We start from the raw sequence: 19198 nt of genomic DNA on the forward strand, positions 1-19198 counted from the left end.
GTCTGATAGGTACGAACGGGGAGAGGATCTTGGGGTGATAGTATCTGAGGATTTGAAGGCGACGAAACAGTGTGACAAGGCGGTGGCCATAGCTAGAAGGTTGTTAGGCTGTATAGAGAGAGGTGTGACCAGCAGAGGTTGGTGAGGCCCCACCTGGAGTATTGTGTTCAGTTTTGGAGGCCGTATCTTGCTAAGGATGTAAAAAGAATTGAAGCGGTGCAAAGAAAAGCTACGAGAATGGTATGGGATTTGCGTTACAAGACGTATGAGAGACTTGCGGACCTAAACATGTATACTCTAGAGGAAAGGAGAAACAGGGGTGATATGATACAGACGTTCAAATATTTGAAAGGTATTAATCCGCAAACGAACCTTTTCCGGAGATGAGAAGGCGGTAGAATGAGAGGACAAGAAATGAGATTGAAGGGGGGCAGACTCAAGAAAAATGTCAGGAAGTTTTTTTTCATGGAGTAGTGGATGCTTGGAATGCCCTCCCATGGGAGGTGGTGGAAATGAAAACGATAACGGAATTCAAACATGCGTGGGATAAACATAAAGAAATCCTGTTCAGAAGGAATGGATCCTCAGGAGCTTAGCCAAGATTGGGTGGCAGAGCCGGTGGGGGGAGGCGGGGATAGTGCTGAGCAGACTTATACGGTCTGTGCCAGAGCCGGTAGTGGGAGGCGGGACTGGTGGTTGGGAGGCGGGGATAGTGCTGGGCAGACTTATACGGTCTGTGCCCTGAAGAGGACAGGTAAAAATCAAAGTAGGGTATACACAAAAAGTAGCACATATGAGTTTATCTTGTTGGGCAGACTGGATGGACCATGCAGGTCTTTTTCTGCCATCATCTACTATGTTACTATGTGCGGATCAGTGAGAGAGATCGTCCGGTTGCACCGCGTGCACTTCTTGAAGCCACTGGCAGGCTTCGAGGACATGAGCGGAAAAATCGCTCATGGAGGAGTGGTCTAGTGGTTAGAGTGGTGGACTTTGGTCCTGGGGAACTGGGTTTGATACCCACTGCAGGCACAGGCAGCTCCTTGTGACTTTGGGCAAGTCTAACCCTCCATTGCCCCAGGTACAAATAAAGTACCTGTATATAATATGTAAGCTGCATTGACCCTGCTTATGAGTGGAAAAGTGCGGGGTACAAATGTAACAAACAAACAAAAACTCGCGATGATGCCGAAAAAAGGCACCAAAACCAGGGAAAAACCCCGTACGGGCGGCCAAAAGGGCCGCGCACGAAAGCGAAAGGAAACTTAGAGGCCAAACACTAAGCGATAAAGGAAATCTTTTTTGTTGTTGTTTTAAAACTAAAGTAAACAAGAAAGAAACTTGACGGAAAAAATCCCGAAGAGCAAAAGCGAAGACGAACAGCGAAAACAAGCTGTGAGGGCTCTTTCTGGGGCGCAGAGCAGCAAAAAAACAGCCACCCTGACTGCGGAAAAAAAGAAGAGACTGAGGCGCGTTTCGGGCGGGAAGACGGTCGCGCATGCGCAGTGCACGCGAGGGCTCTGCAAACTTTGTTGCTAGGAAGATTCCGTTCCTGGGGCTGCCATCGGACGTCACCCATATGTGAGAACAAGCAGCTTGCTTGTCCTCGGAGAAAAATTGTGTCTTACTTGATAATTTTCTTTCCTTTAGTCCTACCAGGCCAGTGTGCTTATGTCCATCCACCAGCAGATATAGACAGAGAAAAAGTGGTCCCAAGCAATGGTGTTCACGACCCTCAGGCTGATTAATATAGGAAAATCCAATATAAAATTAGAGGAGTATCTGCGAGGGTCAAAATTTTACATCAGGCGTGGATGCTGTTCAAAAACACCATCCTGGAAGCACAGGCCAAATATATTCCGTGTATTTAAAAAAGGAGGAAGGAAGACCAAACGACAGCCGGGATGGTTAAAAAGTGAGGTGAAGGAAATTAGAGCAAAAAGAAAATCCTTCAGAAAATGGAAGAAACCTACTGAAATTAATAAGAAACAGCATAAGGAATGTCAAGTCAAATGCAAAGCGCTGATAAGGAAGGCAAAGAGGGACTTTGAAAAAAAGTTGCGTTGGAAGCAAAAACACATAGTAAAAGTTTGTTTGTTTTTTTAATTTATAACCATTTAAATTTTTACAAGTGAAACAACTTGCCAGAAATACAGAGAAAGTAATATATAGGAATTATTTCAGTCAGGTAATTCTATTCTCTTCCTTAGACCACTAAATAGGGAGAGTGGAACAAGACAAGGAGATCAATTGATCAGTAAACAGAAAAAAAAAACCTGGTATTAACCTGATTATCCCCAGATATTACTTGTCTAATTCATTATTGAATATTGATCATCTGGTTGGCTTCTTCAAGGCCAATATGGTGTATAGTCAAATCATTTCATTGAAAACATACTTGTCCAATATTAGTTAGAAATAATACATCTGATTACATTCTCTCTCTTTTAAAAACCAGAAGTTATTTAACAATACATATACTTAAATCTCTAATTCAAATCCCACTGATTAAAGTAATCCCATTTTTCACAGGCTTCACTCCTTTTAAAGTAATAATTGAGGAAATATTTCTGAGGAAAACTTTAGGAGTCATACCTGGAACTCTGGGAAAAACAATAATCTCGGTATTAATCATCTAAAATAATATTCATTTTATTATTCAAAGTTTCTGGTCTATTATCATTTTCAAGATCATAACCACTTCTTACTCATGTAGAATCGTTTGTTATATCAATTTTTCACTCTCAAAGGGTTCTGCTGAATTGTCCATGTAACTCTCTAATAAAATTATATCTGAAACAAAATTATTTACTGCCACCTTCCAGATGGTATTCAATGTAACCTCCATGGGAGCCAAAAACTCCAAGTTGATTTCTCTTAGGTGTTTTTTCTCTTAGGTGTTTAGGAGTGGTTCCGCCAATTCGGGTTCTGCTGTAAACGTCCTCCGTTGCAGCATATGGCACTAACTCACTCCTCCACTCCTTTGGACATGGTGGTTGAATAATTCGGGAACGATGGAGTTGTTTTTTCCACGTCCAAGAGCATTGACGCTCCTTCGCCGGTGCTAATCAAAGGACTTGCCAACCCTTTCATCTGTGGGCAGTTCGTCGCACAGCAGTCCCACAATTGCTGCTCAGGGGACAAAACACTGGCCATCAGCGGCTGACCGCCAGTTGTCCCCTTCCTCTCAGTTAAGGTAACTGCAACTGCAGAGAGGAAATTTAAGTAAAGAAGACGAAACTTCAGAGGGCAGCTGGGCCGTTGGGCATACGAACTTCAGGTCGCCATCTTACCACTCTCCCAATAGTAAAAGTTTTTTTAGGTGTATTAAAAGCAAGAAGCTGGCAAAAGAATCGGTTGGACAACTAGATGACTGAGGGGTAAAAGGGAAGACAAAGCCATAGTGGAGAGATTAAATAAATTCTTTGCTTCGGTCGTCACCAAGGAAGATTTGGGAGAGATACCGGTGCCAAAAACGGTATTCAAAGCTGATGAGTGGGAGAAACTGAACGAAATCCTGGGCCCCAGGAAGAACAGAGAGATATGTCAGAGGAGGCAGCAGTGATCGCCGATCAGCTGTTCCATCCCATGCAGCGCCTTCACACAGAGGTGAGAGGCGCTGCGCCGGTCGGTAAAACGGAGGGGGGGTCCAGTAGAGGGAGGGAGCGGCGGCGACGTGCTCAGGGGGCGGAGCTATGGGAGGAGTACAGAGAGAGACAGGAAGGGAGGGGGACCGGGGCTGCTAAACTTTTTAGTTTTGTTTTAATTTTTTATTTTATACGAGCAGAAGCGGGGAGCAGCGGCGACCTCGGGGGGGGGGGGCAAGGCCGTCCATACTGGACGCTTCTGACGAGCGCTTTTGCCCCCCCCCCCCCCCCATCCTTTTTCGATTTTGTGTTCATTTTTTATTTTATGCAGAGGGAAGCGGGGAGCCAAGTGGGTTTTTTTTAATCTCACTTTTGTTTTGAAACATGTCAGCTTGGATTTTCACGGTGCAGGGGGAAGCGGGGAGATGACAGCTCAGGCCTTAACGACAGGTCTGAGCTGACGTTAAATTTCTCACAGAAAATGATTCATTGCAATCGTCGGTATGGTTAGTGCATTCCAAATTGTCCACATTTCAATGGTAATTTCTTGTTTGCATTCCGTTTTCGTTAGCTGCTAGCGTCGTCGGAAAATGGCCTTTAATGCATGCTACGTTTCAAATTTTCCTCATTAGAGGGTCGTTAAAGTTTTGTGCATCTGGGCCTGAGTGGCAAAGAGATCCACAGAGGGGGTGCCCCACACTCAAAGACCCTGGGGGCAACACACATGCTGAGTAACCACTTAACATAGTACCATAATAAGTAACGGCAGATAAAGTCCTGAATGGTCGATTCAGTCTGCCCAATAGTCACATTATCAATTCAAGATTTAAATCAACAATGAATGTGAAAGTTCATACCTGCAATCCGTGAGTTAAAAACTTATTTTAATTATATAACTATTTCTAAAATTCTGAATCTGTTAGATTCCTTAAAACTAAAGTCAACCATCAACCTCCTCTGCATACTTGCTGAAAATAATGCCACACAAACAAAAAAATTTTTAATCTTACCTGATAATTTTCTTTCCTTTAGTTGCAAGCAGATAAACCCAGAGACAGATCAGGTTGTGACCACCTACCAGCACCTGGAGATAGAGAGCACTGATTTGTACTTTGTCTTATTGGATGGTGTGCTTCTGGAATCCTTAGTATTTCTCATAAAGCATAGGAAACAAAAAGTGAAACAGCACATCTCCTTCCACACAGATCCCTCCAAGGTCATGTAAACAGAACCCTGAAAATCACCAGAGAAAACTAACAAAGATGCAGCTTGCACTTCTGCAGACACCCGATTTCACCAGGAACTTGCACTTCGGCTCAGTGGGACTCTGGATTCATTGCTGTGACTAAAGGAAAGAAAATTATCAGGTAAAATAAAATTTTTTCATTCCTTAGCATCAGCAGCAGATGAATCCAGAGACAGGTGGGATTTATGAAAGCAGTATCTGAACAGGATGGGGAACCAAAACTCCTGCAGTACGGAAGCCCCAAACACCATCTCCATGCGCGCAGCCACATATACCCAATAATGTTTGGCAAAAGTATACACTGATGCCCAAGATTCCACCCTACAGATTTCATCCAGAGCCACTAGGCAAGACTCCGCCCATGAAGCTGCCAATGTCCAAGTGGAATGCGCGCGAAGCACCGCTGGCGGTGAGTGACCCTCCAGGACATAAGCTCATGAGATGGCGCTTTTAACCCAACAAGAAATCATCACTCTAGAAGACACATCACCTTTGCACAGCCCAGAAAAAAGGACAAATAGATCTCAATGACAAAAATAATGCAGCAGAATCAGCTGCACAACCAACGCATGCAACCAGGAAAAATCCTCCAGATACTGGTCTCTGTGAAATGAAAGCAGAAATAAGGGCTGATTCATAGGAAAGGCTGAGACCACTTTAGGGAGAAAATATGGAATGGTATGCACCATAACCCCCACCTCGGAAAAAAACAAGAAGGGCTCCCTGCAACTCATGAAATGAAGGCAGAAACAAGAGCCAATTCAGATGAAAGGCTGAGACCACTTTAGGGAGAAAAGATGGAATGGTACGCACTGCAACCCCCCAGGAAAAAAAACAAGAAGGGCTCCTTGCAAGACAGCCTACAGCTCCAATACTCTCCACATGGACAAAAGCATGACCAGAAACACCTATTTCAGCGCGAGATCCTTCAGGGTGGTTTTCCACAATGGCTTAAAGGGCACCCCCTGCAAAGGCTGAAGTATCAAATTAAGGTTCCACGCTGGACTTGGCTGGGATAGCAGTGGGGGGCACAGCCACGTAACCCCCATAATGAATCGACAATGAACCCTTTGTCAAACCCTCCTGTAAGAAGGGTAAAATCTGTAAAAGGGAAACGTGAAAAGGAGACCAAGTTCTGTTGGACCAGGTGGTCTCAAAAACTTGCCAAACTCATGCATACGCTGCCAAAGTAGACTGCTACTTAATGCTAAGCAAGGTAGCAATAACCTCCTTAGACTACCCCTTCTTCCTCAAATCTCAATCGCTCGAAAGCAGAGAGGGATCTTCTATAACCAGCGGACTGGCCGCCAGAAGGGCCGATCGACCAACGTCACTATGTTCGCGTACCACGGACGTTGAGGCCAGTTCAGAGTGATCAGCAGCACTCACCCATGATGACACTGAATATGATGAAACAAACGCCCAATGAGTGGCCATGGGGGAAAACACGTAGAGAAGGACCAACTCCGGCCATGGCTGAAGGAGGGCGTTGATGCCCTCCTTTCCACTTTTTAGATTATAAAACTTATTTTAAAACCTTTCAGAGAGTACTTTCTCCTACTAAAAAATCTGGGGCTTTCACATTTTTGTGCATCGCCAAGAGGTCCATCACTGAAACCCCCCACTTTTGTACTATCAAGCAGAAGGCTATTCCCAAGAGCTCCCACTCCCCCAGGTCTACATTGTATTGACTGAGGAAGTCAGCGGTTACATTCTGCGCTCCCTCTATGTGGTCCGCCGACAGCTGAAACAGATGCCATTCCATCCAGCTCATCAGCAAGTCCACCTCACATGCCAGAGCACTGCTGCAAGTGCCCCCCTGGAAGCCACCACCGTCATGTTGTCGGAGAGCACCCAAACCGGCTTTCGTTCCACAAGGTGGACGAACGATCAGAGGGCTAGTCACACCACCCGGAGCTCCAAACATTTGATTGACCATTGGGACTTGGTCACACCGACAATGTGTTCCCACCTGGAGAGGCTGGCATTGGTGATCACCACCACCACCCAATTGGGAGTGGCCAACGGGACTCCGCAAGTCAGATGGTCCGCCCACAACCACCAAGCCAAACTGGCCTTCGCTAATGGTAGCCACCGGACGCATAGCTTGTAATCCTGGGAAATAGGAAACCACTGGCTCAATAGGGAGAGCTGTAAGGGCCTCATATTTATTTTGTTACATTTGTACCCCGCACTTTCCCACTCATGGCAGGCTCAATGAGCTCGATCGCACAGCAGCACATCCAACATCGCCGCCATGGATCCCAGCACCTGCACATAATCCCATGCTCAGGGCGCGGGAGACCACAGCACCCAAGCAATCTGAGTCTGCAGCTTGTCCCAGCCCTGGCTGGGCAAAAACACCTTGCCCTGCACAGTGTCGAACAGCACCCCGAAATACTCGAGAGATTGAGAAGGTAGGAGCTGACTCTTTTTCAAGTTGATCACCCATTCAAGGGACTGTAAGAGGGTCCATGACCCTGGCCGTCGCCCTTACACTCTCCTGCTGAGACAACGCCCTGATGAGTCAATCATCCAGGTACGGGTGGACTCGGATGCCCTTCACCACCACCACCACCACCATGACCTTGGAAAAGGTCTGAGGGGCTCTTGCCAGACCGAAAGGGAGAGCCTGAAACTGAAATTGTCAGCTCAGCACTGCGAAGCCAAATGGGCACATGCAAATACATCTCTGAGGTCCAATGCTGTGAGAAACTCCCCGGGCTGAACCGCCGCAATCACTGATTGGACGGGTCTCCATGTGAAAATGACAGACCTGGAGACAGCGGTTGACTCCCTTGAGGTCAAAGACTGGCCGGTAGGACTCCTTTTTGTGAACCACGAAATACATGGAATAACTGACCCGTCTCCCATTCCTGGTACAGGACAGGAACAGCAGCCTCCAACTGAAACAGACACTGCAAGGTGTTCCGCACTGCTGAGACTTGAAATCCCCTAGATCTTTCTCCAAGTCCTCCCCAAATAAAGCTTGCCCTTAAATGGCAGCCTAACCAGCTGTTGCTTGGATGCTGCATCTGCCGCCCAATGGTGCAGCCACAACAACTGGCGCGAGACTACAAACAGGGAGATCTGTTTGGCCGACAAACTAACCAAGTCATACAAGGTGTCCACCAAATATGCCAATCCAGTCTCTACATTTGGAACAACTCTATATGCCATCAGTCGCCTACTGGACCCAGGAAAGGCACACTCGGGCTGCATAAGAGCTGCAGACTGCTGCCATAGAACCAGAGTCAAAATCTTGAAGGCAAGCTTCAAGGCGGATTCCAGCTTGTAGTTCTGGACATCCTTAAGAGCTGTGCATCCTTCAACCAGTAAGGTAGTCTTTTTTTTGTGATTGCCACCACTAAAGCATCCACTCTCAGCAATGCCAAACAGTCTAGGTCCTCCTGATCCACCGGACAGAGGCGAGACATCACCTTGGCCACCCAGTGACTAGTCTCTGGTATAGTCCACTGCGCAAAAATAAGTTCCTGCATTGCCTCATGGACTGGAAAGGCCTTCGGTGGTCTGCGGTTACTAGCCATCTTAGGATTTGCTGCCACCTCAGGGGCCGAAATATTGAAGGTCTGGAGTTCCTCCTTATGGAACACCCTCACTGCCGTGGGATCATCTGGTTCTTCTCCAACCAGCTTCCCCTCCTCTAGATCTTCCAACTTACGCAAGGAGAGGGACGGAGCAAAGACCCCTCTGAGGGACGGGAGACAAAGGAGCAATAGAAATGGATTCCAAACAAGGCCACTTGGACCCACCAGTGGCTTGCAAAGCCAGAGGGGTCCAAGGAGATCCCAGGAAGCTGCAATGCGGCTTCAGAAACCAGCTGTGCCCTTTTTAAAAGGAAAGCTCTGTGTAAGAGCAAAACAAAGTCAGGGGAAAATGAAATCTCCGTTCCATGAACCTCTCAGAGGTGTCTTAACACAGTCCCCGCACAAGAAGCCCGACCCAAATCCTTATGGGACCCTGTAAAACACTTCGCGATACCGCAACATCAGCTGCGCGGGAATCTAACATGGTCACCGACACCGCAGCAGTGAAGGGAGAAGACGGATGTGTGTACTGAGCACAGGAAACACTTGTGCCTAAATTCGCCGCCACACTGACAGGCCCAGAAACTGAACACCCACCCGGATAGGCCCCCAGATGAACTCTGCTTACTGCAAATGGAACAGTGTTTAACTACCTCCGCAGCCATCCATGGGACGGACTGCAGGGAATTTTCACCAGAAATAAGGAAAGGATCACACTCACCCTGAGGAGAGCACATATGTCCCAGAAAGGCAGTGCTGCAAACAGAGCCAAGCGTGCTCACTCTCTCAAGAAGGCCAAAAGAAACAAACAGTGCTAAAATCTACCAGACAGCGTTAATCTTTTTTTTTAAGAATGGAGGCACTGTGAGAAAGGAGGTGTCAGCAAAATGTTGGAGAGACTAGCAGGGTGGGGAGGAGGAACCTGGCCTCACTACGTGTACCCCCCTAAAGCTGGCACCGCTCAGCCTAGCATCCCCAGGCTTACTGAACCAGATTCATGGAACAGAAACTGCAGCCAGATGAAGCCTTTAGATTGTAAGCTCCTTTGAGCAGGGACCGTCCTTCCTTGTTAAAAATATTGTTTAAAAATTGTACAGCGCTGCGTGACCCTAGTAGCGCTTTATAAATGTTAAGTAGTAGTAGTAGTAGGAGCAGGCAAAAGACCATCCACCCGCCTGCAGGAAAGAGAGAATACTGAGGATTCCAGGAGCACATACAAATCAGTGCTCTCTATCTCCACCTGCTGGTAGATGATCACAACCCCACCTATCTCTGGATTCATCTGCTGCTGACACTAAGGAAAGCTTCATTTCAGTGTATATGGCTGCCACCCAGAAAAATAGTGAAGCTGGATGGGGGGGAGGAGGAGGGATCCAACACCACCAGTTGTCACCCTAGCTGGGGGATGAGGGACTTAGCGCCATCAAGTGTCATCATAGTTCAGGTACTAGCTTCAGTCAAGTAATAAGCATAATTCAGATAGAGTGGTATAACAAATTTTAATAAGCAAACATAATTCAACAGGTAGAGCCCTCCCTGCTCAACTGATTCCCGAAAAAGACTGGGGCAGGAGCTGACAGACTAACACAAATGAGGAGTTGCATGGTCCATCCACCATGCACTTGGAAACGGAGAGAAATACTGAACTTTCTAGCTGCACAATACCCTTTAAGGGAAAAATCACTTGGAACTATTTTTTCTCGACATCCACTAACGAATGGACATAACCCATTTGCTCACGGCTGATCTGGTGTGGAGTCGAGGAAGGCTAGATAAACTAATCTGTATTGATTGATTGATTTCCATTTAAACTTAGTTATCAGTAAATAGACCTCACTAACAGTAATGGAGACATGCATTAAGGTAAAATTATGTATTACCTGATAATTTTCTTTCCTTTAGTTGCAGCAGAAAAAGAAGCAGAATTTGACAGAAGACAGTTAATTTTAACCGTTCATTCGACTCCTTTTCAGTTCATGGAGTTGAACTTGGTTACATTTTCAGATTGTTTATGTTTGGCTTGTTTCCGTTGTGCTGTGAGGAGAGTGTTCTATTTCTGTCTCCCTTTGTTTCTCTGCTTTGGGATATGACCTATACTGAGGAGACGGGGAGCTGGGCATCCAGGATCAATGCTTTCAGTGTTCTCTATCTCCACCTGCTGGTAGGCAGATACAACCCACCAGTTCCTGGATTCATCTGCTGCTAATACTAAGGAAATAGCAATAATGCACATCAACGCCTGAGGTAGAAAGCATCTACTTTACCCGAATGCGATTTGCTAGGAGCTATTAAAGAAAAAGTGTAAGCTACAACGGAAGAAAGAAAAATCCCTTTCATGTCTATTACAAAAGGCAACTGCTTTTAGAATTTGCCAGTGCATCCTTTTAACACTAGCCTCCAGCTTATTTTTGATTACTAGGCCAGGGCCTAATCTGGGGCTATCACAGCGGATAGCTGCGATTCCTTTCTCAAGGTCTGTAGATGTCAGCCTCTCATCTCTCTAATAAAGGGCTTTGACTTTTTTTATTACCTGTTTTAGAAGTGATAAGCTGCAGTACCAGTGGCCGTCTTGTTACAATGCCAGAGCCTCGAGGAAGAAAGTCTCTACAAAGAAACAACATGAATATGAAAAACACTTGAACAGTATAACCAGGTTTTTAAATAAATAAGTTTTATAAACTAAAATTAGGAAAGAAGGAACCATATATCTTTAAACTCAGAACAATCATGCCTTCATATTTTAACAAATCCACTTGCTCTTCATCTATTTATGACCCATTATTAGGAGCAAATGCAAATACCCACTGCACACAATCATCTCAAGGGGCCAAAAAATAAACTGGTCCACATTCACAGACAACTAGGTTTTAGAATTTAAATAGATCTTTTCTCTAGTGGTTAGCATCCAGAGCAGAGTAAAACTGAAAAAAGGATCTCTGCATGACTAGCCTCACTCTAAAATAATCATATCTCAAAGCATTATTTTTGTAGCATTTTTCAAATCTATGTACAACTTTTTCAAAAGGTATTATTTTCACCATAAATAAAAAAATGTTTAAAAAGTTGGCATAGATTTTTTTTAGTTTATATTTATCACAAAGCAATATGGCAATGTGCAAAATGCATAATGCATATAAGAAAAAGTCAATCCACGCAATCTAGAACAATAGCAGTATCGAACATTTTTGTTCCCTCTCTCACCTACCAAATCTAAGCATTCCCGGGGTTGGTGAGGTTTCTTACAAGATGCAAACACTTAAGGAAGATTCAAACCTATTTTATTATTATCATCATCATTTGTATAGCGCTGCCAGACGCACGCAGCGCTGAACACTTGACACAGAGAGACAGTCCCTGCTCAATAGAGCTTACAATCTAAAAATACAGACAGACAAGACAATTAAGGGCGAGGAAAGTACTGGGTGAGAAGGAACAAGGATAGGGGAATTGAGTAGTGGCTCGGAGCCAAAAGCAGTGGTGAAAAGGTGGGTTTTCAGCATAGATTTGTAAACAGGTAGAGATGGAGCTAGGTGTACAGGCTCAGGAAGTCCATTCCAGGCATAAGGTGCTGCGAGGGAAAACGAACGAAGCCTGGAATTAGCAGTGGAGGAGAAGGGGGAAGAAAAGAGAGATTTGTCCAGTGAGCAGAGATTACGGGGAGGAATGTAGGGAGAGATGAGAGAGGAGAGGTAATGGGGGGCTGCAGAATGGATGCATTTAAAGGTCAGTAAGAGAAGTTTGAACTGTACGTGGAAGCGGACAGGGAGGGAGCCAGTGAAGTGACTTGAGGAGTGGGTTAGTGTGGGTAAAACGATTTTGGCGGAAAATAAGTCGTGCCACAGAATTTTGGACAATACACACACACACCCAATTCTCCCACCCTTCCTATCTCATTCTCCAAACAGTGCCTATAGTTCTTGCAGCTTAACCCAATCAATAATTTAACCAGGGAACTCCTAGTTCAATCTAAGAATCACAAAGAAGAGCTCAAATCTTCTAAAATGTCTCCAACCGTTTGGTTCTGCCTGCCTAACTTGGAGTATCTCCATCATCATCAAAGCAAACATTTCTTCACTGGGTTAAACCTGGAGGATTCTGGGCTTCTCCAGTTCATCAAGAAATTGATATATAGATTTAAATAACACTGAAAAAAAACACCCCATGGACGTCCCACCCGAAGACATCAGTATTATCCGACTCCTAGCCAAACGAAGCGCAGTTATATAAAACTTCCAAACTGACACCATCACTAGGCAGTAAGATGTTTCAGCAGATACTGCCTACTTCAGGGGGTTGGATATAGTTTCCATAAGTTCTGCAATACACAAACCATATTAGTTAACACATCCTTAAAACATCTCAAAATGGACTCCAACTATCTTGTGTCTTCAAAGACTATCATTCAGGGATCCAAACAAACCTTTATCTACTATGAAAATATAGCATGAAATTCCTGCCTATCAAAAATGTTCCTCGAGGGCAATGTCTCCAAATGGGTTAGTTTTGTGCACTGTAAAATACAAAAGCCAACAAATTTGAAGCTTAACAGCCAGCCACAGGAGGAATGCAGTATGCAATTGCCCGTGTGTGGGTTTTGGGGGTTTTTTTTTTTTTTAACCACAAAGCAAAGGCCTCCATTGGAAGAACTTTGCTTGCATGGATATAATCTGTCAGATAAGTGATTTGGATTTCCATAGCAGATATTGAAATATGGCATAAATGTTGAATTTTAGGGAGGGGGTTTGGACCAATGACTGAAAATGTGCACCCTATAATACTCAAGTTTGAGGTCCTTTTTCTTTTATTTTGAACACGGTTTCATAAATCACTTGTTCCCCTGCAGTTAGTTTCGTGCATACCATGACAGTAACAAATCTCACTCCTAAGCCAGAGAACAAAGAGTATGATCTTAGTCCTACAAATTTATTGCCAACACCCAATATACTTGCATCGCGCCAAAAAACTTCCTTCTGGATTTTGTAAGATCCAACATATTCCTAGAAATATGCAAGTGTGCCAAAAGGTTTTGTATTGTTTTGTATTGTTATTTTTTTAAATCAACAGAAGAACTTAAGACACAATCCAGTCAGTTTCTTTATTAAGGCCAGAGTAACAGAATTCATTTTTTAAAATCCATCCTTCTCTGCATTGCAATAGCTGGTGATTTAAGTTCCCCCACCACAACGTGGCCTAAAGAACATACAATACTGAAAGAAAAAGTCTTCAAAAGTATGCCTAAACTTATGAGAACATGAAACTAAAAGTGCTTCCATTTGCTCAGTTTTCAGGAGGCCAACAGACAGAAATACAACTTACATTTTCAAGATGTCATCCTTGTAAATTAAGAGAAAGTTTACAGGTGGAAAATGGTAAAATTATGTCTTACCTGATAATTTTCTTTCCTTTAACGCAGCAGATGAATCCAGGAACTAGTGGGTTAAGTCTGCCTACCAGCAGGTGGAGATACAGATAAACTAAAGGCAGTGATGCCAGACGGCCAGCTCCTTCCTCAGTTAGTATGTCATTCGTAAGCATTTGCCAAGGCCAAAAATATGAAACCAATAACAACCAGAAACCATCCTCACTATGAAAAACAGAGAACCAAATAAGAACTTCGAAATAACTGCAACTTGATCCAGAAAGCGGAATCCTTTCCGTGTTCCCATATCTGTCTGAACTCTGCAAAAGAGAACCCGGAAGGAAAAAATAGCCACACTGCGCAGAAAATGAAAAACCGTCGGCTGAACAAGGGAGGGATCCTGGCTTCAACTGCTGCGTTAAAGGAAAGAAAATTATCAGGTAAGACATCATTTTACCTTCCTTGTCACTTGCAGCAGATGAATCCAGGAACTAGTAGGATGTACCAAAGCATTCCTTAAGTAGGGTGGACAGCCAACGCTCCCCGCGCCAACACTCCCGCCCCAAAACTCGCATTCTTGTCTAGCCTGTAATGCTTCGCAAAAATATGACGGGACGCTCAAGTAGATAAAGCCGACGTCTCCACCCAAGAAGCCGCCTGTGCCCGAGTAGAATGTGACTTCAGGGCCACTGGAGTTGCCCGCCCTTGCAGCAGATATGCCGCTCCAATGGCTTCCCTAATCCACCGAGCAATGGAAGTCTTAGAAGCCGCCTCACCTCTTTTTGATCCCGACAAGAGCACAAAGATGATCCAATCGTTGAAACTAGTTAGAGATCTGCAAGTACTGAAACTAAGCTCTCCGCACGTCCAGGAAATGAAGAGAGGCAAACTCCCCTGGATAATCCTCTCTTCGAAAAGACGGAAAATAAACCCCCTGATTGGCATGGAAACTGAAACCACTTTAGGTAGAAATGACTGCACCGTCCGGATCGACACCCCTGCTTCAGAAAACTGCAAAAAAGGATCTCTGGAAGACAAAGCCTGAATTTCAGAAATCCTCCTAGCCAAAGCAATGGCCACCAAAAACACTGTCTTAAGTGTTAGATCCTTCTCAGAAACCTTATTCAGTGGCTCAAACAGTTGGGCCTGGAGGGCTCGCAGGACCATATTCAACTGCCACGCCGGGCCCGGCTGCTGCAGAGGAGGCTGAAGCCGAAGAGCCCCGCGTAGGAAACGGACCACATCAGGGTGAGCTGCTAAAGAGGAACCGTCCAGTTTGCCCCCAAAACAAGCTAGCGTGGCCACCTGCACTCGAAGGAAATTATATGCCAATCTCTTTTGAAGACCATCCTGAAGGAACTCCAGAATAACCAGAATGTCCACCCGAAAAGGCGATTCAGCACGCAAAGCATACCACGCCGAGAAAGCTTTCCACACTTGCAAGTATGATGCTTCCGTACCCCCAAAAGAGTGGCAATGACTGGTCCTGGAAATCCCTTCTTCCTCAGCTGCCGCCTCTCAATAGCCAGGCCATAAGACCAAAGAGGGAGGGATTTTCCATCTGAACTGGCCCTTGATGCAGAAGATCGGGAGGCATTGGAAGTCACAATGGTGGCTCTGAGAGTGCTCAAACGAGATCCGCATACCACGGCTGTCAGGGCCAGTCTAGGGCCACTAGAACGACCAGCCCCCTATGCGGCAAAGAACTCTCCGTATCAGAGGCCACGGAGGAAAAACATACAATAGCTGTTGTTCCGGCCATGGCTGGAGAAAAACGTTCAATCCTGCAGATCCTGGCTGCTGTTTGCAGCTGAAGAACTGGAGAACTTTGGCATTGCAAACCATGGCCAAGAGATCAATTAGTGGTCTTCCCCAACATTGACCAATCAGCCGAAAAGCCGAGTCCGACAGCGTCCATTCCGCTGCGTCCAAAAGAGTCTAGCTGAGAAAATCTGCTTGAACATTGTTTTGACCCGCAATGTGTGCTGCCGACAGACTCTGAACATGCGCTTCCGCCCATACTAGAAGACGAGACGTTTCCATTGCCAAGAGAAGACTGCGAGTGCCCCCCCCCCCCTGCCGACTGATGTAGGCCACCATCGGTGGTGTTGTCCAAGAATACACAAACTGCTTGCCCCTGCAGAAGGTCCTGAAAACTCCGCAGCGCATTCACGACTGCTCGCAACTCCAATTTATCGGCCAAGTCGCTTCAAGAGGGGTCCAAGACCCCTGGGATATTCGATGAAGAGAATGGGCTCCCCAGCCCGCAAGGCTGGCATCCGTCACGACTACCACCCAATTGGGAGACACCAGAAAAACACCCTTCTGCAAATTGGCTGACCGGAGCCACCACGCGACACTGTCCCTGGCCCGGCTCAACCAAGGAAGGCATCGTTGATAATCCAGCGACGTCGGCGACCATCTGCTCAAAAGGATATTCTGAAGAGGCCGCATGAGAGCCCTTGCCCATGGAATGGCCTCCAAGGTCGCCGACATGGAACCGAGAGCTGAACATAGTCTCACACTCGGGGAACGCAACGACTCAATAAAGTCCGTACCTGAGAAAGCAATTTGATCCTTCGCCCCTCGGGGAGAAACACCTTCCCCCGCTTCGTATCAAATTGCACTCCAAGATACTCCAGACTCTTGAGTAGGAACCAGATGACTTGTCCATATTGACCTCCCAACCTAAGGATTGCAACACCGCAATCACTCGGTCGGTGACCACTCAACTCTCCTCTGCTGTCGTTGCCCGAATCAGCCAGTCGTCGACATATGGATGCACTCGAATCCCCTCCTTCCGCAGGAACGCCGCCAACACCACCACGACCTTGGAAAAAGTGCGTGGGGCAGTGGCCATTCCGAAAGGAAGGGCCAGAAACTGGAAGTGCTGACCCAGCATCGCAAATCTGAGAAATCTCTGATGGGGCTGCCAAATGGGAATGTGCAGGTAAGCTTCCTTCAAATCGAGCCGTCAAAAACTCGCCTGGTTGAACAGCAGCAATAACTGCCCTTAATGTCTCCATGCGGAAGTGACGAACCCACAAAAAGTGGTTTACTTTTCTGAGATCGAAAATAGGCCGAAAAGCCCCCACTTCTTTGAAACCACAAAGAAAATGGAGTACCGACCTCTGTGCCTTTTGAGAGGAGGAACAGGCACGAAAGCCCCTATCCTTAGCAGGTCTCGCAAACACTGCAGAACCGCTGTCCTCTTGGCCCACGATACACCGATACACAGCGGTACTCCAGAAAAAAGTCTGTGAGGGGAGAGAAGAATTATAGCTTGTAACCTTCTCGCACCACATCAAGGACCCACTGATCCGAAGTAATTCTGGCCCACTCTGGAAGAAACAGAGAAAGCCGACCACCGATCAGCTCTCCTCCCGAGTGGACCTGCGCCCCATCATTGGGAGGCCTGAGAAGGAGCCCCCCGACGAGAGAGGAGTCCAGCCGGACGCTTCTCGTTGCGAAAGGAAGAACGCTGCCCAAAACGAGGATGCTGAAAGGCTGCGTTGGAGCGCCCCGGGCGATATTGTCGCATCTCTCTGATACGTGACCTCAAGGCTCCCTGCCTGAAAGTAGACTTGGGTCTATCCTCCAGAAGACTCTGATATTTGGAATCCCCCATTTCTAGGTCTTCCCCAAAAAGCAATTTCCCTCGGGAAGGCAATTTAATGAGCCGTTGCTTAGAGGCCATATCTGCGGCCCAATGACGGAGCCACAGAAGACGCCGAGAGAAAACGGTCAAGGCCATGAGTTTGGCTGAAGCATGGATCAAATCATTCAAGGCATTCGCCAAGTACGCCAGCCCAATATCCATCAGCGACATCTGAGGAGTTCCCGGCACATCAGACTCCAAAATCGAATCCATGACAGAATGTAGTCAACTGAGACAAGCTCTAGTTGCATAAGAACTACAAACAGAAGCTTGAAGTGTCAAAGCGGCCACCTCAAAGGCACGTCTTAAATAGGCCTCTAGCCGTCTGTTTTGCATATCCTTAAGTGCCACACCACCTTCCACTGGAAGAGTAGTCTTCTTAGTGACCGCCGTCAACAGGGCATCCACCCTAGGTAGAGCAAACTGCTCCAAATGATCTGCTGAAACTAGACACAGCCTGGCCATAGCCCTGGCTACTTTCAGCCCCCTATCCGGATCCGCCCACTGGGCTGAAATCAACTCTACAATAGCTTCATATACCGGAAAAGCCTAGAAGGTCATCTGGTACTAGCCATCTTGGGGTTGACCACCTGAGAAAAGGCAACCTCAGGGTCCTCTATATTCAGGGCTTCCAGCGCCTAAGAGATAGAAGAGGACAACTCCCCCTTATGGAAAATCCTCACGGCGGAAGAGTCCTCCGGTTGGTCAGTGAAGACACCATCCTCCACGTCCTCTACCCCCGTCTGCTCCGAGAGAGCCACCACGGAGGAAGCTGCAGGTGACCGTATGCAGGACCCCTCCTCAGACCCCCCAAAAAGCCTAGGCTTTTTAAGGGAGGAGAAATCCTCTGGGGAAAAACCCAAAATCTCTTGGTTACCCCCAGACCCCCTGAGAGAATCAAAGGCCGAAGCTGTCGCAGCCGTGTGAGAGGGAGGCAAGGCCCTTTTCAACAAAAACGCCTGATGGAGTAGCAAAATAAACTCTGGCGAAAACCCCTCCCCCGCAACAGAGGTCGCAGCCATGGCACCTGCACCACTGCCCACAGTGCCTGACGCCCCCCCAAACTCCCCTACCAGCGGAGAAGAAGCTTTGCCCAAAACCGCTACCGGAGCCGGCTCCACAACCGACTGCAAAATGGCGCGAGAATCGAAAGGCTCTGGGCAGGAAAGCACGCTCTCGGGGGGGGGGGCACCACTCTGTCAAGTCCCACCAAACCAGCGCACCCCGCGCTGCAAAGGCCCACCGCCGAACGCCGTTTCCCGCATCGGGAACAGCGTTTTACCGCCTCCGCTGCCATCGCCCGTCCCCAAACAGGAACCCAGCAGGACTTACCTCAGACCAGGAAAGCACGGGAACTGAGAGCTGAGCCGAAGAAAGAAAAAAAACTCTCAGACTCCACTTCGAGGCAGGCTCAGACAAGCAGGTAACAGAAAACAGGACTCGGACAGCAGTAACACAAACCTGCTCTCAGCAAAAACACACTTCCCTGTGCTTCTCTGTTTCTCTTTTAAATAAATTCAATGGTTCTCTTTTTTCTTTTTTTTTTTTTTAAGTGAGGAGGCAGAAACAAACAGGGAAAGAAAGGAATAGCAAAAGCCTGTTCAGAGGGAATTTGAGGTGCAGCAGGGACCCAGCAACTGCGTGTGCTGCCAAAGGGGACACCACCAGTCTGCCACCCCCGGCTCAAACTGGCCACCAGCCCAGGAGCACCCTCATAGGCCTTGGGCCCAGGAGCTGGAGAAAAAGCCGTCCACCACCTGCTGAGATACAGACATACTAAGTAGGAGCTGGCCATCTGGC

The 19198-nt window shown here is 46.7% G+C and overlaps 1 protein-coding gene across 2 annotated transcripts in view; it reads right to left on the reverse strand.

The window, feature by feature from the left end:
- DNM3 (dynamin 3) overlaps positions 1 to 19198 on the reverse strand; it is a 1044597-nt gene that overhangs the window by 959149 nt on the left and 66250 nt on the right. For both annotated transcript variants that reach the window (XM_030208630.1, XM_030208629.1), the window contains exon 2: positions 10912 to 10985. In XM_030208630.1, the coding sequence (XP_030064490.1) occupies positions 10912 to 10985 (74 nt within the window). The remainder of the gene's footprint in view (positions 1 to 10911; positions 10986 to 19198) is intronic.

The sequence above is a fragment of the Microcaecilia unicolor genome, chromosome 6 (genome assembly GCF_901765095.1).
Source record: "Microcaecilia unicolor chromosome 6, aMicUni1.1, whole genome shotgun sequence".
Taxonomy (NCBI): Eukaryota; Metazoa; Chordata; class Amphibia; order Gymnophiona; family Siphonopidae; genus Microcaecilia; species Microcaecilia unicolor.